Source organism: Hylobates moloch, unplaced genomic scaffold (genome assembly GCF_009828535.3).
Source record: "Hylobates moloch isolate HMO894 unplaced genomic scaffold, HMol_V3 SCAFFOLD_10, whole genome shotgun sequence".
In the NCBI taxonomy this organism is placed as follows: domain Eukaryota; kingdom Metazoa; phylum Chordata; class Mammalia; order Primates; family Hylobatidae; genus Hylobates; species Hylobates moloch.
In genome coordinates this window covers 9519585-9542023 of record NW_026652285.1, presented here as the reverse complement: position 1 = coordinate 9542023, position 22439 = coordinate 9519585, and the positions used below count along the sequence as shown (strand labels likewise).

General features: G+C 37.5%; 1 protein-coding gene across 10 annotated transcripts in view; it reads left to right on the top strand.

Moving 5' to 3' along the window:
• Positions 1-22439, top strand: part of MYO1D (myosin ID) — a 386481-nt gene that overhangs the window by 115556 nt on the left and 248486 nt on the right. For 7 of the 10 annotated variants that reach the window (XM_032162950.2, XM_058445327.1, XM_058445325.1 and 4 more), the window contains exons 9-14: positions 528-673; positions 751-865; positions 5485-5655; positions 12085-12155; positions 15789-15863; positions 20239-20371. In XM_032162950.2, the coding sequence (XP_032018841.1) occupies positions 528-673; positions 751-865; positions 5485-5655; positions 12085-12155; positions 15789-15863; positions 20239-20371 (711 nt within the window). Of the gene's footprint in view, positions 1-527; positions 674-750; positions 866-5484; positions 5656-12084; positions 12156-14011; positions 14149-15381; positions 15550-15788; positions 15864-20238; positions 20372-21637; positions 21755-22439 lie in introns of those variants that run through there. The other 3 variants (XM_058445328.1, XR_009215200.1, XM_058445329.1) reach the window with 3 other exon arrangements.

Genomic DNA, 22439 nt, shown 5'->3' with positions numbered 1-22439 from the left:
CTTTGTCCATGTGTGGCTTAGTGTGTGTGTTCTTGTGCATTGGATGTGTGTTTGATTCTCAGGGAATTTCAACCCTTGATCTTTGGCTCAGATCTTCATTTAGCATTAGAAATCAATATTTATATTTTTAGAATTCATATAGCTTTAGTGGATCATAGATATTAACTCACTAGCTCTCAACTCTTTGTAGTTGATGAAATTAATAATAAAGCAATGAACTGGCTTATTCAAGGGATCGGGCAAACTATTGATACAGCCGGGCAGGGAAACATGCCTGGAGAGTGTTGTTGGAATTGGTGTAATGACCAGTAATAATCTTTTAAAAATACAAGCTGTTTAGTTTTGTATACATCATGTAGTTTGGGTTTTTTTAAATGGACAGTCTACATTTTCAGTTGCTCTGCTGAGGCCAGTAATGGCTATGCTAAACAGTGAGAAGGTGGACAGGAATTTAAAACTGATCACAAATCCAAACAGAGGACTCATTCTCAAATGGGCAAGCATTTATGATGCTATTTTCCTCGCAGGCAATATATGAGCGCCTTTTTTGTTGGATCGTTACTCGCATCAATGATATTATTGAGGTCAAGAACTATGACACCACAATCCATGGGAAAAACACTGTTATTGGTGTCTTGGATATCTATGGCTTTGAAATCTTTGACAACAACAGGTAAACTGGAAAAGATACTTAAAACCTTGTTGCCTATTTTCTATTTGTTGAAACTTAATTTATTCCTTTTCTTGTAGTTTTGAACAATTCTGCATCAATTACTGCAATGAGAAACTGCAGCAGCTATTTATTCAGCTGGTTCTGAAGCAAGAACAAGAGGAATACCAGCGGGAAGGCATCCCCTGGAAACACGTGAGTGGGCTTTTATGGAAAATGCCTTTGTGTGTTTCTCATATTGTTGATAATGTCAAATTTTATTTTAGGTATTTCTTGATCTTTTGGGGGTATTGGAAACATCTGAACCTTAGCTTTCCTTTTTGGGATATGTAAATACAATTAATTTCATCATTTTTAGGTGGGATTGCTATAATTTGATAGACTGCCTTGTTGGTGCCCAGAACATCCTGAGTTAGAACCAGTAAACCTGTTTTTACTTTATGTCTGATACCATGTGGGCTTACTGGTTTATATCTGTCTGTTAGGTTTAGCATACTTTATTAAGTTACACCTTAAATTGGCTGAACTTTGCCTCAGAATCTAATTTCTTCTTCCCCTTTTCCTCCTTTTTCTCCTCTTCTACTTTGTAGACTATATGGTATTTTATTGTCTTCAGTTAATGTTGTTTATATTCTCTGAAACCTACACATTAAAATACTTGTTTTACTTTGCATTTTCTCATGTATTACACTTCAATTATCACCTCTACTCTCATCAATCTTTGGGAACTTTTGTATTTGTCAGGGGCAAACTGATCTGGTAAGATATAGCTGGAAAGTATAATGGGTGCACAGTGCAAACCACAGAGATCAAAGCTAAAAGGCATGACTTGTTTGGTTTTTAAATTTCCTATGATAAGACCTTCTGCTTATGATAGAAATGAGACATAGTAGTTTTTCTTGTAAGTTTGTATTTTTAAGCAATTTTGAGAATAAACTTGAAAAATACAAAAACTTTTAAGTTTCCGTAGTTTGAGTTTATAAGATTGTTCATCCTCTTACCAGAGAATAGAAATAAAGCCAATATTTGTTTTTTGTTATACAATATAATAGCAGCAAAAAATATTTGAAATACTATATTTAAATGACTTTTCCTTCCTACCTTTCTATTTTCTGTTTCCTCTCATTCTGAAATAAAGAGACAATGATATAACAAATGGCTTTCCTGCCTCAAAATTGTATCTGCCTTCCATCATGTGTTAAACGTTAGAATACCATAAAAAAGTTGCTCAAGTATATTGGCATAAATTTTACCTATTTGCAAATAAACCAAAGGGTTACTTTATATAAGAATTATCTATAGTTTGACTTAAATAATGAACTCTCCTAATACAATTAAAATGTAATTCAATTCAATTAAGTGTATATGAAGCTTTCTAAGAATGAAACTGTTGTATAATACACGGCATAACTGAAGCTTGGATTTTTAATACTAAATTTAATCATAAAACTTGTTATTCAAATGTGATTTCAAGGTACTAGTCAAAAATATCCTTTAACAATCAGAATATCAAATTTCACAGGCATAATTGACAACAGGGTAAGTAATGCAGTAGACTATTCCAAACATCTCAAAAAGAATCAAGAATCCCAAAATGCAAAAAATTTTAGCTAAATAAACCAAGAAATATTTGTCCTAGAGGGAGCAGAAGGCTAACCCCAAGGTAACAGTTACTTACTACATGCCAGATCCCCCCACAATTAGAATCTCTATTCTGGGTAAAACCCCAAACTTCTAAACATAGTGATTCTTTTTAAAAGACTTTTTATTATGGAAAATTTTAAACACACATGAAGAAGAGAGACTATAGTACAGTAAACCCTGTAGACCCATCACCTAGCTTTAACACTTACCAGTAGATTGCCAGTCTTATGCCGTCTGTACTATACCCACCTACTCCCAGATTATTTTGAAGCAAATTTCAGATATCACATTATTTCATCTATTCAATTGGATATCTATTCAGTAAATATTTCCATGTATTTCTCTAAGAGAGTTTTACAAAAACCATAATCACAATGCCATGATCATACCTAAAACATTAACAAAAATTCCTTAATATCATAAAATATCCAGTCAGTATACATGTTTCATATTTCCTCAGTTGTCTTCTGGTTGTTGTTTTGCAGTTTAAATTTGGATCCAGATAAGTTTCTTACATTGTGATTGATTGATAGGTCTCTTGCATATCTATAGATTTTCTCCTTCATCTTTCTTTTTTTCCTTGAATGATCTCTCTTTGCGATCTTGTGTTGAGAGAATAAGTCATTTGTTGTGGAGTTTCCCACAGTCTGGATTTTGCTAATTGCATTCCTCAGGTGCCATTTAATATGTTTCTCTGTTTCTTGTATGTCCTGTATATTGGTTGTTAGATCTAGAGTCTTGACTGGATTCAGGGTCAGTTTTTTTCCACAGTCCATTTCATGGACTATGTGTGAACTTCCACCAGGAGGTTCATAATATCTGGTTATCTCTCTGGTATATTCACTTTTAAAAGCTTTTGATGCTGTAGTTTGCAAATCATTTTAACTATTGAGAACTTGACACTCAAGCACAAAGCTGTTTTATCTGGAGTGGGTATGAGAGGCCAGAGCCCCATGTCCCTAAGCTACCCCATCACAACTCTTATGGCTCCTGGTATCCTTTAGGAAACCTTACGGGAATACCAAGTTGCTGGAAGAACTTAGTTTGAAAACTACTGGTTTAAGCAATGTTTGAAGCAGTATTAAACTTACAAACCAAAAGTTACTAGCAGAGACCAATAGCTTTTAGTAATATAATTGGAATTTTAGAGAAGGTAATTCTTTAGTCCCTGGGACAAAAGACTTGGTCTTTAATTTCATAGTCCCAAAGTCTAAGATGTCAACTATTAATATAGAGCTCCTGCTTTTTGAGTATTTTTAGGATTTTTTTCCAAAGATGGAAATAACTTTTCTCCCTAATTAGAAATGTAATAAATGCCCATAATAAAAGTAAATATTTAGACCTACACTGCTTCACCTCAGTACTACTGAAATTTTATGCCAGATAATTCTTTGTTGTGGAGGCTGTTCTATGCATGTTTAGCAGCATCCCTGGCCTCTACCCACCAAATGACAGTAGCACCCCTGCCCCATTTTGACTAGAAATGTCTCCTTGTATTGCCAAATGTCCCCTGGTGGGCAATATTCTCCCTAACTGAGAAACTTTAATTTAGACAAATCAGAAAAGTATAAAAAACAAAGTAAAAACTACCCAGTTTACAGGTTTCAGTCCATAAGATACAAAAGAGAACATGCAAGACTAGAAGTGGAGCTAAAAGCCGTGTACAAATAACTGGCATAAAACCTTGGATTTTAAAGCATGAAATGGGAATACACGAGTCACTTGAATGGTCTATTATGAGTATATAGACCTTACAGAAGGTAATGGAGACAGCAATCAGTTTAGGTAACTCCTGCGTAAGGTGGGACATAGCAACACACAAGATTAAACTATGTGATCATAAGCTGCCCCTCTTTGAGACGTGCAGCTTGCCTGAGTTGGGCCTTTGTGTGCATTCTGTGTGTGGTGATAGGTGCATTGCAGGCTGTCAGAATAAACAGGTGTGACAGAGGATTGTTGGACAAACCTTGTACATGTATAGTTGCTGAAAAGCCAGAAGTTATTTATAACTTCATTCAGCTTGTGGAAGTAAAGGAAAAGCTTTTTCTTATCTTTTATAGATATTTATTTCTCAGAATTAAATTCTTTATATTATGCCTAGAAAAATGTCAAAATTCTACTGAATTTTTTCAAATTTTTCAAAATTCTATTGAAGCTTTTTAACTTTGGGGAAACCGAAAGAAATGCTCTTTTGGAATTTAGTCATTCAGCGTCATGTAACTAAAAATGCAAGTTCTTTTTTTTTTTTTTTTTTTTCCATTTTAAGTGGAGTTTATTTAACACTAAGAGATAAAGCGTTGTTAACAAACACAATGACAAATGGACATCTGATTGGGATGAGGCATTATCCTATACACATAATGTTGGTATTTTTGTGTACCCTCAGTGCACAGCATTTACACACAGAGCCACTGCTGCACAGCACAAGAGTATCTGAAGAGGCTGAATCAGAGTAAGGCTGTTTAACAGACTGAAATTTTTTAGTATATATATTCTGTATGAAAACAGAACTTTTGAACTGGCAGGTAGAAGGCAACTCTGTCAAACACTACAGTTAAAGCCCCCACTTTAGTGCACAGTTCCACTCCTTCCATCTGCATGCATGACACATTAACAGTATTTAAAGGTAAACAAGGCACTTTGTGGCAACCGCAGCCGTCTTTATGAACATATTGCACAAAATTTCTAGAACTAAACATTTAACCTGTACCCTACTTTTATAAAAATGCAAGTTTTGTGTAGTACCTTAACTTTATTATGAAGTAGTATATCAGATAATACTTTAAGGTTATTTGTTGGCCCTTTGTGGAAGGTGGACCTTATGGTTAATGGCAGGCAGATTGGTGTGAAGGAGTAGGGTTGAGTGTGGAATCTGGAGGCAGGATTAAAATGAGTTTGTAATGGGAGAAATGATGTCTACCTTATTATCTTTGCCTTGGGCTATACTAATCTCAAACAATGTATTTCATGATAGAAAGTTAACAAAGAAATTTAAAAATAAACCTCTGTTAGAATGTGTACTCTTTTTAGTGTAAGACCTCTTTAATGTTATTCACACATTTGACACCAAAGTAGTTTCACCTGAACTCCTGATACAAATGGGGGCATCAGGGTTTAACCTGGCCTGGTCACTGTTCTCTTCAGAATTGCCTTCTTGCTGTGTCCTACAGATTGACTACTTCAACAATCAGATCATTGTTGACCTCGTGGAGCAACAGCACAAAGGGATCATTGCAATCCTCGATGATGCTTGCATGAATGTCGGCAAAGTCACCGATGAGATGTTTCTTGAAGCACTTAACAGTAAATTGGGCAAACACGGCCATTTTTCCAGCCGAAAGGTAATGTGTTTAATGACACCTTCTTCTCCCTTTTATCTGTGAGATTCTCCTTATTGTTTGATGGAGTTAAATGACTTTATATGTTGGGTTAAAAGAATGTCCCCTTTAATAAGAAAGAAAAGTCACAAACATTCATTAAATGATTAAATTCTGCCTCTCTGGTTTATAGTATGAAGAAATTGATAAAATCATGTTAATCCAGGAGAGGGAGCTCCAGACTATACAATTTGGTAGAAATAGGAAAAATGAGCATGATTCTTTAGAAAGCATGATGTCATTTATAACCAATAGATGTAGAGTCCTTGCTCATGTGCTAAAATTTTACTCCTGCATCTGATAATTCTGGCATGGAAAATAGCTTTTGTCCTTGACTTTTTACTGTAATCCTCAGTAACAAAATGTGTTGTGTACTCTGCCGTACTTCTTCAGATCATATGACTTTCTTGAAAACAGAGAGATTCTAGTTGTAATTCTAGTTATTACAGAGAAACTTATTCATTAAATAAATGGGTATCCTTTTTAACTCTCCATTTTTCACGATCTAAAAATGTGATAAACAGATCACATATCTGTAGTAATTGGTGGTAATTGTGATTATCAGACCTTTGTGCTGATATGGACATATCATTTGCATGGAATATTCTATTTGCATGGAATATGTTTGCTATTAGTATTTGTTCAAGAAATTTGTGTTAGAAGAGGAACATGTCATCATCGCCCCTGAGACTTCCCCACACATAGTCTTGTCTAGTAACCATATGCTAAAGGGAAAAGAGGCCCCTGCTCCTTCACATCCATAGAAAAAGGGGGCAAACATTTCTTCCTCTCCAGAGTTCCACATAAATCTCTGACACTGCCATGTTTTAGTGTGAATAAAGTCTATTTTCTAACTTATCTCCTTTGAAATTATGTAATCAGAACAGGGAAATTCCACAATTAACTAGCTGAAGCCCAAATCGTCAAGAAATAGATTACTAGCTGACATTTATTTTAGGCCAGTTTTTTCTAAAATATTCTCCTTGGTCTGTTACTGAGGATTGATTGTAACCCTACTACAAGTTGGCTTTCAGATACTACAGTCTGCTCTTTCATGTTAGGGTTTTGGGTTAGAGGTACTGCTTCAGTCATTCCCCATTTACACCACAAATACCTAATAAGTGCTTCTCATCTTCCAGGTGCAATCCTAGGTGCTGGGGACAGAGTACTGAGCAAAGTTAGAAGTCACCTAAATAATTTAGAGTGATGCTTTTAAAGATGGCATGATTACGTGGGCAAATGTCCTATCTTTGAGGGAAAGTTTATAAATGCCCTTTATAATCATAGTTCAGGTTTTGGAGACTCACTTAGCACTGTGCCTACCAGATGGTAGACATTCAATCAGTGTTTGTAAAGTTGAGTTGAATTGTTCCCAATCATATCAAATAAATCTTATTTAAATTTTCATTTAAATTAGCTATGAGTCTCACATGAGAAATCAAATCCACCTCATTTTGATATCTTCTACCATGGCTATTTATATACCTGAATTAAATGTGTCAACCAAATATTTTGAAATATAATATCATTCCTTTTTTTTTTTTTTCTTTTGAGATGGAGTCTCTGTTGCCGAGGCTAGAGTGCATGGCGCAATCTTGGCTCGCTGCAACCTCCACCTCCTGAGTTCAAGCGATTCTCCTGCCTCAGCCTCCCACATAGCTGGGATTACAGGCACCCACCATCATGCCCAGCTAATTTTTGTGTTTTTGTAGAGACGGGGTTTCACCATGTTGGCCAGGCTGGTCTTGAACTCCTGACCGCAGGTCATCTGCCCTCCTGGGTCTCCCCAAGTGCTGGGATTATAGGCATGAGCCACCACGCCCAGCCATGTCATTTGTAAGAGTAACTATGCATACTACATCAGTATTTGCTACTGATTTGACATGAAATGCTAAATAGTAATTTATCTGTGGAGAGGATTTTCTTTTTCTTTTTCAAATTTGTGGGAGCCCAGGTTTCCCAACTTTCAGACCAAGTAGCTCTTTCTTTTGGTATCCCTGAGACAAGTGCTGAGGTAGTGATTATTTATTTGTTTCTTTATTTATTTATATTATTTTAGATCTGGGGGGTACATGTTCAGGTTTGTTACATGGATATATTGCATAATGGTAAGCTTTGGGCCTCTAGCTTACCTGTCACCCAGATAGTGAACACTGTACCCAATATATAATTTTTCAACCCTCACCCCCCTGCTTTTGGAGTCCCCAGTGTCTTATTTCCGTCTTTGTGTTCGTGCATACGCATTGTTTAGCTACCACTTACAAGCGAAAACGTACATTATTTCACCTAGCATAATGGCCTCCAGCTCCACCCCTGTTGCTGCAAAGGACATGGTTTCATTCTTTTTTATGGCTGCATAGTATTCCATTATATATATATATGTATATCACATTTTCTTTCTATCCAATCATTTGTTGATAGACACTTAGATTGATTGATTCCATGACTTTGCTATTGTGAATAATGTTGTGGTAAACATACGAGTACAAGTATCTTTTCCTTATACCTAGTAGTGGAATTGCTAAGTCAAGTGGTAGTTCTAAAAAGAAATGTTCACATTCTTTGAGAAATCTCCATACTGTTTCCCATAGAAGTTGTATTAATTTACATTCCCACCAACAGTGTATAAGCATTTCCTTTTCTCCACATCCATGCCATCTGTTTTTGACATTTTTAGTAATAGCCATTCTGACTGGTATAAGACGATATCTTATTGTGGTTTTAATTTTTATTTCTCTGATGATTAGTGATGCTGAACATTTTTTTAAATGTTTGTTGGCTGTTTGTATTTCTTCTTTTGAAAAATACCTGTTCATGTTCTTTGCCTACTTTTTAATGGGGTTATGTGATTTTTTTGTTATTTAGCTATTTGAGTTCCTTGTAGATTCTGAATATTAGTCCTTTGTTGGAGGCATAATTTACAGATATTTTCTCTGATTATGTAGGTTGTTTGTTTACTCTGTTGGTTATTTCTTTTGCTGGGCAGAACCTTTTTAGTTTAATTAAGTCTCATCTGTTTTTCACATTTGTTCTTGAGGTCTTGGTCATAAATTCTTTGCCTAGGCCAATGTCCAGAAGAGTTTTTCCTAGGTTTTCTTCTAGGATTTTTATAGCTTCAGGTTTTATATTTAAGTCTTTAATTCATCTTAAGTTAGTTTTTGTGTGTGGTGAGAGACAGGGGTCCAATTTCATTCTTCTGTATATGGCTAGCTATTTTTCCCAGTACCACTTAGTGAACAGGGTATCCTTTCTTCATTGTTTATTTTTGTCAACTTTGTCAAAGATCAGTTGATTGTAGGTATACAGCTTTATTTCTGGGCTCTCTGTTGTGTCCCATTGATCTGTATGTCTATTTTTGTACCAGTACCATGCTGTCTTGGTTACAATAGCCTTGTAGTATAATTTTGAAGACAGGGTAATATGATGCCTCTGGTTTTGTTCTTTTTGCTTAGAATTGCTTTGGCTATTTGGGCTGTTTTTTGGTTCTATACAAACTTTAGGATTGTTTTTCTAATTCTGTGAAAAATGGCATTGGTAATTTGATAGGAATTGCATTGATGTTGTAGGTTGCTTTGGTCAGTATGGGCATTTTAATGACATTGATTCTTCCAATCCATGAGCATTGTATGTTTTTCCATTTTTTTGTGTCATCTATGACTTCTTTCATCAGTGTTTTGTAGTTCTCCTTGTAGAGCTCTTTCATTTCCCTATTTAAATATATTCCTAGGGTTTTCTTTTGTGTGAGTGTTTGTGAATATTGTAAATGGGATTGAGTTCTTGATTTGGTTCTCAGCTTCAATGTTATTGGTCGTGTATAGAAATGCTTATTTATTTTTTTACATTGATTTTATATCCTGAAACTTTACTGAAGTTGTTTATCAAGTCTAGGAGTCTTTTGGAAGAGTTTTTAGGGTTTTCTAGATATTAGATCTTGTTATCAGTGAACAGGAATTATTTGACTTCTGTTTTCTAGTTTGAAAACCTTTTATTTCTTTGAGATAGAGATTTTTAAAATGTGTTTCTCTTTGGGATTTTTACCTAATGAATAAAAGAAATGATCAAACTATCAAAATATTTTAATCACTGTGAACTGTTTTTTACATATGCTATTCTGTGTGTTGAGCTGGATATCATCATTTGCTACGGGTTACTGATTAGCTAGACTTATTGGCATGTTAAATTAGAGGTTTCTGTCTTGTAACAGTTATTTCATTTAGGGACTACATTGTTTCTTCCTCATTAAAGTTACCATGGAGAGACAGGCAAATAATCCAATAAAGCATACAATTATTATTTAAATTATTAATATAAAAAGTTAAATGATAAATACATAACTGCTATTACCAAAAAAAAAGAAGAATCTAAAACCTCCTGTGTTCAGATCAGTTGCGACTTTGCAGTATCCAAATGTAAGAATGTTCCATTAGTGTAGACATCTCTTGGGTCCTTTTCCTTAAGGGGTTTTATAAATAAAACGGTTTGTAAAAGGGGTTAATAAGAGAGAGAGTAGGAAAGGGGAATTAAGTATTTTTGGAGACCTCTCTGTATGGTAGATGCTTTGCTCTCAATAGTTCACTTAATCCTCAGAACAACTCTCTGAGATAGGTAATTATTAAAGAAGTCAGAGTGAGTAGATGGTAGAGGCAAGATTTGAACCTTGGAGGTCTGACTCTAATTTCCTGTAATTATTCACTTGTCAAATTAATAGAATACACCTTTCAGGTTGAGATTATTTGTTATCTAACATTAGAACCTAAGTGGTTTTTGTATATTTCCCTAGGAAAATTTACTTATTTATTTATTTTTTTGAGACAGAGTCTCGCTCTTTTCACCCAGGCTGGAGTGCAGTTGCATGATCTCGGCTCACTGCAAGCTCTGCCTCCCAGGTTCATGCTATTCTCCCGCCTCAGCCTCCTGAGTAGCTGGGACTACAGGCGCCTGCCACCACACCCGGCTCATTTTTTATGTTTTTTTTTAATAGAGACGGGTTTTCACTGTGTTAGCCAGGATGGTCTCAATCCCCTGACCTCGGAATCCGCCCGCCTCAGCTTCCCAAAGTGCTGGGATTACAGACATGAGCCACCGTGCCTGGCCTCCCCAGGAAAACTTTTGTGGACTCTCTTAGATGTCTGCTTAAGAAACTATAAGATTCCAAGTGATTCTTAACAGGGCAGACAAAGAAGTCTAGGTGCTACTGTAACAAGGAAGATTGTAGAAATTCATAGAGACCTCCACAGCCATATAAAAACTGCCTTCCCATAAACTATTCCTCTTCAGGGAGAAAGAGCTGCAGAAGCTTTATCTTCTGTGAAATGATAGTCCTGAACTGGAGTCTCAGCTTAGCAGACAGATGAGCCAGGCCTCCATGTACATAAGAGAGCACAGATGTTACATTCGATTCCAGGAGTCCTTCCTAGGGGTACCACTTACTAGCTATGTGATCTTGGGCCAATTGCTTAACCTCTTTGAGCCTCAGTTTCCATGTGTGTAAAAGAGAGATTGTTATACCTTATATGTCAGCATTGAGGAGTGTATAAGATGTATATACCTAACAACTAGTAAGCCTTCAGTATGGTCCTCCTTAAGTGGACCTTGGAGGAGAAAGAAACTCTATCAGTCAGGGTAGGCTGGACTGCGTGAAGATAGTAGCTAAATTTGGTTTGGTTTGGTTTGGTTTTTGAGACAGGGTCTCGCTGTATCCCAGGCTGGAGTGCAGTGGCCCTATCTTGGCTCACTGCAGTCTCTGCCTTCCACGCTCAGGTGATTCTCCCATCTCAGCCTCCTGACTAGCTGGGACTACAGATGCATGCCACCATGCCTGACTAATTTTTGTGTTTTTAGTAGAGACGGGGTTTCACCATGTCTGGTCTTGAACTACTGGGCTCAAGCAATCTGCCTGCCTCCGCCTCCCAAAGTGCTGGGATTACAGGCCTGAGCCACCATGCCTAGCCTGTAGCCAAGATTAAAGTGTCATAAGATAGTAGAAATCTATGTCTCTCTCAGGGACCCAGACTTCCTCTATCTTCTGACTATTCCATGCCTTAGGGACTACCCTCTGCATCCAACTAGTGGGAGGAGAGAAGAAAGCACAGAGGGGGATCATTCACTTTTCACCAGTTTGGGCCTAGAACAGCCACACTTTACCTCCATTGTCCAGAACTTGGTTACTTGGCCATATCCATCTGTGAGAGTGGTCAGGAAATGTAGTCTAGCTGTGTGGATTTCTAGTGAAAGTTTAGTCTTTATAATACATAAGCCATATTTTTAAATCAAGCCCCACACAATGTGATGTCATAATTTGTGATTTTATCATCATTTCATATTAAGCTGGAATATATTTTTAGGAAAGCAAAAATGTCCGTTTTCAAAATAATATCCTTCTTGATTTCTTAGCTCTGTGCCTCAGACAAAATTCTGGAGTTTGATCGAGATTTTCGAATTCGACATTATGCAGGTGATGTCGTGTGAGTATCTTACCTTGGTGCCTACCACGATTTGCATGCCACCTCACTTTAGAAAATACAACCAGGAAAAATGTAAACTGGTTCTATATTCATTTGCATGTTTTGGTCATGTGATATGTCAATATAGTTTAATTTATTCAACTTAAAAATGGCATAGCTTCATTCATTCCTTGCTTTTCAACCATTTATTGAGCACACACTACGTGCCCATGTACAGTTCCTGGCATAGTTGGTATTCAGTAAGAATCAGCTGGTGGGTCAATAAATCATGGAAGTATATTAAGAACTGGGATAGAAAGATGGATAAGATGGTCCTTGCCCTATAGAAACCAACAGTTTAGTGAAGAGTATAGGCATGTACATCTATCAAAGATCACTATAATGAAGAATGGAAGCAGTTAAACTAGAGAAGCACAAGGCATTATAGGAGCAGTGAGTAGGAATAATTAACCCACTGAGCGGGGCATAGAGAGGTCTTGCTGGAGGAAGTGGTATCCAAATTGAGTCCTAAAAGTAAAAGAGGGTTAGTCAGGGGAATGAATTAGGAAGAGGGGAGAGAAAAGAGAAAGCTTTCCAAGTAGAAGAAACAGTAGTCATAAAAAGGCCCCTAGGTGAGAATTACTCCTGTATATGAAGATCTACAAATAGTTGGGTAACTACATAAGCAAAAGGCATTTTTGCTACATTATTTTCCAAATATTATTTAAAAAAGTAAAACTTACTAGCCATATTTTTATTAACAATACAAGTAGAAATTGATCAGAAAGTATAACTAAAAATTATAACTACCTTAGTACATTAGGTTCCAAGGGCTGCTGTAACATATTAACCACAATCGGTGGCTTAAATCAACAGAAACTTATTCTTTCACAGTTCTGGAGTTCAGAAGTTCAAAATCAAGATGTCAGCAGGGCCACACTCCTCTAGAGGTTCCTGTAGAGAGGAATCTGTTCTTCTTACCAGCTTCTAGTAGCACTGGACATTCCTTGGCTTGTGGCTGCATCACTCCAGTCACATTGCCCTCCTCTTTGTGTGTCTGTGTTAACTGTCCCTCTGTCTCTATCTTTTTTTTTTTCTTTTTTTTGAGATGGAGTCTCGCTCTGTCACCCAGGCTGGAGTGCAGTGGTGCGATCTCAGCTCACTGCAACCTCCGCCTCCCCGCCCCAAGCAAGTCTCCTGTCTCGGCCTCCTGAGTAGCTGGGATTACAGGCACATACCACCACGCCTGGCTAATTTTTGTATTTTTCAGTAGAGATGGGGTTTCACCATGTTGGCCAGGCTGGTTTCGAACTCCTGACCTCAATTGATCTGCCTGCCTCGGCCTCCCAAAGTGCTAGGATTACAGGCATAAGCCACCGAGCCTGGCCGCTCTGCCTGTATCTTAAAGTGACATTTAATATGGCATGTAGGGCCCATCTGAATAATGTAGGATGAGCTTCTCTCAAGATCATTAATCACATATTTTATGATATAAGGTAACATTCCCAGGTTCCAGGGTATTTCATGTGAAACTTTAGTTGGGGCTGCATTTCTTAGCCTACTATATTTATTATGCCTTTACTGTCCACTGAACACTGCTCCTCATCTTATTGTTTAAAGAACTCTTTTTCTTAGTTTTTACATTAGGAATTCTTTACATGTAATCCATTGCAGGAAGAGATTAAACAAAAAAAGGTAAATGATCTTCTCTATAAATGCTGAAAAGATGTTTGAAGAAATTTTAGTAGCTGTTCCTGATTTAAATTAAAATTCTAGGACCATAAAATAATATGGCTCAAAATTATCACACCATCTGTCAAACTAACCATTAGTGATGGAATGGCACCATTTCCCACTTTTTCTGGTCCTGTTCCCAGGTTCCATAATACTGAAGAGGGAAGATCCAGTACCATACAAATATCTCCCACTAAAAATCCAAGCCTCACCTACGGGGTACTTTCATACAACTCAGAATGACACAAATGCAGAGCTGGATAGAGACCTTAGAGATGACCTAGACCAGCCACTTCGTTTTACAGATGAAGAAACATGCAGAATGAGTAAAGTTCTTACTCAATGTCACATAGCAAATTTACAGAAGAACTGAGACAATAACTAGGTTTCTAGACTCCTAGTCTAGAACTTCAACTAACCCTTTTGAGGGATATTCAATGCCTCAGATTTCCTCTTCACTTCTTAAACTCTTCAATCCTTTTCTGGATTTTTACTGAGTATCTTCTGTGTGCTCAGTACTTCGTAAGGTATGGTCTCTGCCCACAAAGAGCTTGCCACATAAGGTACATAATACATACATATATGTATGGTTGTATGTATTCTTACTTATATACATCTAAACACACATATATACACGTAAACACATTTATATACATGTATACAATAACAGTGGTCTAAAATAATTGCCATGTGAGTAATAGCAATTACTCATTTGGAATTTAGAGTAAGGAAATACTTCCAGGTTTGTGCAATAAACCCAGGAAGGCTGATGCTGATCTTTGAATGCTAGGAATTATTTTTATAGGAAGAAGTGGGAAGGGTGCTACGAAGTATTCAGGAAATAGCAACTAGGTCCATCTGATTGGAGTGTATCCTTTTTTGTAGCACAGAGAAGTAGAACTATCTGGAAGAGTAGCTTGAGATCAAATCACAAAGGTTCAGTCAAAAGTGACTTGAAAGTATTAAGAAGACCTAGGTCGGGGCAGGCAAGGAAATAATTTTGGGTATGGTAACCTTAAAGTACCCATGGGCAGCACAGCCTGAAGGATTTTCTTGCAGGATTAAATATGTAAGGCAAGAAATCCGGGTTAGAGATCTGGGAATTGCCTATACTGATTCGATTGTCAAGGGAGAAAACAGGCATGAGAGCAGAACTGTAAGGTATAGCTGTGTCTAAAGTTCCTATTTGCTTCATCTCCTAGCCTCTGTCTTAATCACCCAGAGTCCTCAATTACTTTTATAAACCCCAAACTGAATTCACTCCTCCTAGAGTCCATGCCAGTCACTGGAGTAGTACAGTTCTATTCCCACTCTTCTCACCAACTGCAATCTTAGCTGGACTTTCAAGACCTTACTCATCTCCCTTCCTCCAAACCATCTATACTGGCCTCCTCATTCTCTCTACAGAGCACCATGCATGTGCCTGCTTTCATCACTCCATTTGATCTGTTTCCCTGTGTGATCTGCCTGCCTTTTTCTCCTCTGCTTATCCAATTCTTACCATCCTTTGCAGTTCTTCTTGGATTCTTTTATCCTACCCTCAACATTGAGTGAACCTTAGGCAAGTCACTTGACCTCCCTACGGATGAGACTGTTAGTTCCTGTATGTTGCTGTTTTGCTTTTATCTTAGGAATGCTGGATGATAAACACAGCTATCTTTTAAAAAGTCATCTTCTTGAGGTAAGCAATAAACCAGTAGGAAATTATCATCTTAATCATAATAATAGTACTGATGAAAGTTCCCTTCTATTTAGTAGGTAAATTTGGTATCCTTTAATACAGAACAAGGTGAACAGTATCAGCTTTTAGATTATTGATTGCATAATTAATGGTGGAAAGGCTTGTTGCCTCCTAGAAAAGCTTAAATGTGGCTCTTGCTTGGTAAATAATACATGTTTTCTGTGATTTTTCCCCGTTAGCTATTCTGTCATTGGTTTTATTGACAAAAATAAAGATACTTTATTTCAAGATTTCAAGCGCCTTATGTATAACAGGTAAGATTGAAATTTTATTAATTAACTCTAGATTAAGCTCATGGACATATGTAATATATGCACATGGTTATATTTATATGCAATTTTAAGAGTTTCTGGCACATTTTCTTGTTCTTCTTTATCAGACTTAATAGCATCTAACTTTATGATAAAATCTATAGATTTGGGGCAGGGACCTGCTAATAATATGATTTGCTTTGATTTCCCTTGGGTTGCCTCAGTTTCTGCGCTCACTGCTGCCAGCCTTCCAGCATCCCCTACCAGTATACTCAGCAGTCCTCAGGCCAGGCCAGTGTGATGAAGAAGTGTCCGGTGACATCTGGCCCAGCTAGAAGTTTTGCATACTCAGGTTCCCATTGTAGTGTCTTCACCCCCAAATAAGAGACCGCTCTGATATCAGAGTGGCATCTACTGTCAGTGAGCACTGATAGTGACTGAGCAGACAGAATCTTCTCACAAACCAACAAAATGTGGAAAAGTTATGGCAAAATACAAATGATAAGTTTAAATCCAGTATGGATACTTTAAAAAGAAGGTCCATGAAGAAGAAAGAGGATTCCTGGTCATCTTCTTATGGGTTAAAGAACTGTATTCACTCATTTATTGAGTCTGCTTAGTCAGTTGCTCAATATCAAAAATGTATTGAGTACCTTTGAGGCACACATTCTTCTATGTTCTGGGAAACAGCTGTGAAAAAATGTAGGCAAAATCCCTGGCCTCATGGAGATTATAGTCTAGTGAAGGTGACAGTTAATAAACAAGGAAACAACTTTCAGTTTGTGACAAGTGCTGTGCAGAAAAATAAAGTAGGTAACAGATTGAAGGGTACAGATGAGGAGGGGCTGCGAAGGAATTATAGATAGGGTAGTCAGAAAAGGCTCTTATAGAGGTGACATTTCAGCAGAGACCTGAATTAAGCGAAGGAGGGAGCCATGCTGGAGGAAGAGCATTCCAGGCAGAGAGAAAAGCTAGTACCAAAGCCACAAGGTGGGAATGAGCTTGAGTGTATTGACAGCAAGGCCATTGTGGCTGAAAACAGAGAGAGGGATGGAAAGAGTGACTTTAGAAAGGTAGGTAGAACCTGGATCATAAAGAGCCTGAGTCCACGTAAGAAGAAAGTATGAAGGGAAGCGTTGGAATTTATGATGTGATGTGATGTGATTTATGTTTTAAAGATATCACTGCTGCTACTACTATGTAAAATGCACACAGTAAGAGACAAGCATGGAAATAGACAGTAAAGGAGGTGATTTTAATAATGCAGCCTGAGGCTGGGCACAGTGGCTCACACCTGTAATCCCAGCACTTCGGGAGCCTGAGGCGGGCGGATCACGAGGTCAGGAGATTGAAACTACCCTGGCTAACATGGTGAAACCCCGTCTCTACTAAAAATACGAAAAAATTAGCCGGGTGTGGCGGTGAGTGCCTGTAGTCCCAGCTACTCAGGAGGCTGAGGCAGGAGAATGGCGTGAACCTGGAGGAGGAGCTTGCAGTGAGCCGAGATCGCGCCACTGCACTCCAGCCTGGGCGACAGAGAAAGACTCTGTCACAAAATAATAATAATAACAATAATAGTAATAATAATGCAGGCTGAGGCCTGGGTGGTGGTGACAGAGATAATGAAAAGGGGTCAGATTGGGTGATATTTTGAAAGTAGAGTTGACAAGATTTGCTGGTAGAGGCAATGTGTGGTGTAAGAGGAAGACAGAAATCAAAGGTGATACCTGAGCCTGATAGGAGAAGACAAGAGGAAACGCGAATTGGTTCAGGGAAATTAAGAGTTTTGTTTTGGATATGTTATGTCTGAAGTGCATTTTGGATACCCAATTAAAAGTACCAAATCAGCAATTGCAAATATGCATCTGGATCTCAGGGGAAAGGTGGGGCTAGAGATACAAATTCACAGTCATCAGTGTATTGATTGTATTTAAAGCCATAGACTAGATGAGAGTATCTAGGGAGTGAGCGTAGATTTAAAAAAGAGAAGAGGTTAAAAAGACTAATTCCTGAGACACTGTAACATGTGGAGTCAAACAAGGAAAGAGGAACTAGCAAAGAAAACTGAGAGCATGCCAGTGAGGAAGGAGGTAAACAAGGAATCTGGTGTCACAGAGGCCAAGCCAAGAAAAAATGTTTAAAGAAGAAAAAAAACGATACACTACATCAAATCTTGTCAAAAGCAGGAGTGATGAGAGGACCAAGATTGACCATTGGATTTGCTAATGCCAAGGTCAGTGGGACACTTGACAACACTGGTTTCCATGTAGCAATGAAGGCAAATATCTCATTGATGTGAGCTCAAGGGAATACAGGAAATGAAAATATAGAGACATTGTGTTTAAACTGTTCTTTCAAGAATTGCTATCAAATGATTCATCTGTGTGGATGTTGAAGCCACCAAGATTAATGATGGCACTATCATCAGTAGAAAGTTACAGAGACAGGAATGTGAGAGAGGATCCTTGGAAGAACTGGGCATGGGGAAAAGGGACTTTTAGAAGGGAATTTCAATGCTTAATTTATCAGGTAAGGTACATTCATTTTGAGGGATAAATGACGGAGTCTGGCATTTCTCTGTGCAGAAAATGTTAAAAGCTCAACTTGGAAAAAACAGCCTTATTTGGCCAGTAGTACCATCAGGGTGTGTTGCCAGTCTCTGTACCAAGAGGCTGCACGAGGTGGTGTTTGTTAACTTTGTGAATGTACCATGGCCCAGAGGTTCAGCTACTGAGAACAGCCTCACCTTTCAGTGGTGAACTACTATAGCCCAGGCTCTCCAGGCCAGTGTAGAAACAAAACAGCATGTGGATTTATTTCTAGTGGAAAATGTCACAGTAACAGGGAATGGAATATATTTTCCTGAAGTATCCATGGGGGATTAATTCCATCCGGTACCCTCCTCCACTGAAGATACCAAAATCCATACATGTTCAAGTCCCTCATATAAAATGGTGTAGTATTTACATATAATCTACACGCATCCTCCGAGATACTTTAAATCATGTCTAGATTACTTACAAAACCTAATGAAATATAAGTGCTATGTAAATAGTTGTTGTGTTGTTTAGAGAATAATGACCCCTCAAAAAAGTCTGTACATGTTTAGTACAGGCACAACCATCTTTTAAAAAAAAATTTTCTATCCATGGTATGTTGAATGTGGAAGCCATGGATATGGAGGGCCATCTGTAATTCTGTTCATATAACAGGCTGTTTTTCCCTATTGGAAAACCTGCTTGGGAAGTCAAATAGCAGTGAGAACTCTGATTCATTATTACCCATGGAATCCAGAATGCTTAGTTGCCTGATAAGCACAGAATCAGAACAAAGGAACTTAGATAAACCCAACAAATCAAGGCATCAGGCTAAGATGAATCCGTTTCACAATAGGAATAGCTTTGCCAAAGGGGTGAAACATTGAACATCTATTAAATGCAGCAAATATTCCATAATAGGAAAGGCCTTGCCGGTGAGATGGGAAGTCTTGACCTTTTTGTTTTTTTTTTTTTGATAAAACCATCCTCCTAGATGGTATTGGAATGAGCCACCTTCATCTCTGGACACTATTTGATGCTTCCATGGCTAACAACCTTCCAAAATTTGAATCCATTTTTTCTTTGTATATGTTAATATAATGATTTTTTTTTTTTTTAGAAGTGGTATCCCAGTTGCCCAGCCACAGAGCAAAATTATGAATATACAATTTTAACCTGAAAATTGGCCTGAAATGCATTTTTAGAATTGGATTGCAACAGTCCTAATGTCACATCAATAAAATATTGTAACTGCCAATGCTACCTACAAATTTGTTCACAATTTGAACTGCAGTAAAGGGACTTACTAGGGACAATGTAAAAACGGTTATTTTATATTCCTACCTGTGTTTTTTTTAAAGAGCAGGCTTTCTGTAGTGTTACCTGTTCTATTAATATATAAATTATTTGCTTTAATTCAAAGATGTTGCCACTTTTATGTTTTCTGCTGTGACACTGAGGATCATTTTTCTACTAGTGGTTTGTCCTCATTTTCTAACCATCACAAAAATGAATTTGTTTTATATATGTATTGTAAGAGCCATAATGACCATTTGAGGGTCCTAGGTAGGTATAACAAAGATGTCACTTTAAAGAAGTTTAAATAATTTTTTAAATATGCTATTTAATGTTTGGAAAAACATCTCAATTTGCATTGCAGTATCAGTCATTATTCTTGGAGCATAATTTTCTGGATGGAAATCATCTTTCCAATTAGGCCTTGTGAGTTGAGTCTGTAGTCCAATTATGATTCTCAGGATACATTTCAGCAGGATTGCTTATCAGTTTTTATCCAGCTTATTTGAATGTGACATTTGAATTGTTTTTTCTGTGCTTCTCAGTTCAAATCCTGTGCTCAAGAATATGTGGCCTGAAGGCAAACTGAGCATTACAGAGGTGACCAAGCGACCTCTGACTGCTGCTACCTTGTTTAAGAATTCTATGATTGCTCTAGTAGACAACCTTGCATCAAAGGTAATTATTTTCTTTTCTAAATATCCATTTTAACTCATAGATTTCCTCTTGATGTATTTTAAAGAATGTATATATGATTTGCTTTTTAGGTAATCATATGTAGATTGAAGAATATGTATAAAGTGAATGTTATAATAGAATTTTTATTCCTGCATTTTTAAAAATCTCACCTCAGTGGAACTATTGTTTGTGTCCTAGATTAGTATCTGTCTTAAATTTGAGCTTTTTATTCTACTGTCATGGTCAAGGGAAAAATCTTGGATTTAAAAAATAGATAAGGCATAGCATGCACAGCAAAAGGAACTTTAGCCCTGTGCTGAAAACAGGACCTGGCCAAAATAAATAAGTAAAATCTTGAATTAAGTTGTAAAATGTACCATTTATATATTGTGTTTGAGTACAAAGTGGCCAGAGAGTTTTAAGAGGAAATTTAGGATGCAAGTATTGTCCTTAGGCTGTTTTAAATAATTGAAATATAAAGATGTATTGGCCTGGGCGTTGTGGCATATGCCTGTAATCCCAGCACTTTGGGAGGCCAAGGCGGGAGGATCACTTGAGACCAGCCTGGGCAATATAGTGAGACCTCCTTTCTACAAAAAGTTAAAAAATTAGCCAGGCATGGCGGCATGAACCCGCAGTCCCAGCTACTCAGAAGGCTGAGGTGGGAGGATCACTCGAGACCAGCCTGGGCAATATAATGAGACCTCCTCTCAAAAAGTTACAAAATTAGCTAGGCATGGTGGCACATGCCTGTGGTCCCAGCTACTCTGGAGGCTAAGGTGAGGATCGCTTGAGCCTGGGAGGCAGAGGTTGCAGTGAGCCAAGATCACACCACTGCACTCCGGTCTGGGTGACAGAGCAGGACATTGTCTCAAAAAAAAAAAAAATGTATATATATATATATATATATACATATTATTGACAATTATTTGTGTTTTTTATTGTTTCTTTGAGGACTAATACTATTTGATAACTTTTGTCTGTTTTTTCCCTTAAAGAACGTATTTCTACCCTTAACTGCTGCTGTTGGCAAGTTTGATAAATTAGGCAGCATTCTGAGCTATGTTATTTTAAGTTTCTTCATTTTTATCTTTCTCTTCTGGTGCTTCTCCTATGTAGTTTCTTCTTCGTTATCTTTTTTTTTTTAAATCAACTTCCTCTCTAAGAATTTAAATCTATACTGTTTCTGGTTACTTCACTATAGATAAATTAGGCAAATGCCACAGGAACACATCTGTTCAGTAGCTTTCTATCTCCTTTTGTCAGGATTCTTTGGCCTCAAGTGACCGCATATAAGCACAGTTTGTTGGCTTATATAATCAAACCTCCAGAAAGGTAGGGGTAAGGACACTGGCACTGAAGGCTAGAATGCCACTAGGACTCTTCACTCTTGTATCTCAGCTTTTCTTTGCATGTCAACTGCAGCCTGCTTCATCCAGCAAGGAGAAAAGTGAACCTGGAAGGAAGGCACAAGACACAAGAAACAGTTGAACACTGAATTTCATGAAAGACTTTTAAATATTCAGTTAACTACAGTTAGTCAATTAACTAGAAAAAGAATTGTTTTGTTTTCTAAACTTGGTAATGTGCCTTGTAAAGAAGTAAAAATTCTAGAACCTTCTATAATTTCTGTATCAGGAATTGCGTTCAACTTCTAATAAAACAGATCCCTGAATTAGTAGCTTGAATAAAAGAGACACTTATTACTCTCTCCTATAAATGAAGTATAGAAGAAGGCATCCCAGGACTGGTATGGCAGCTCCAAAGTTATTAGAGACCCAAGTTCCTTCTGTCCTTTTGCTCTACCATCCTAGTGCTTGGCACCCAACCTCTTGGCCCGTGATGGCAGCTGGAACTTCCTCCTTTTTAAAGAGACTTCCTGGAAGTTTGACACAACACTTTAGCTACATCCCATTTGCTGTATAGAGTTGTCAGGGAAGCTGGGAAGGGCATTTTCATTCTGGTCAGCAGTGCACTCAGCTAGCAATAAGAATTCTGTTTTAAAGTAAGAAAAAGATACTGGACATAAGGTAGGGAACTAGCCTAGCAATCTCTGCTACAGCTTCCC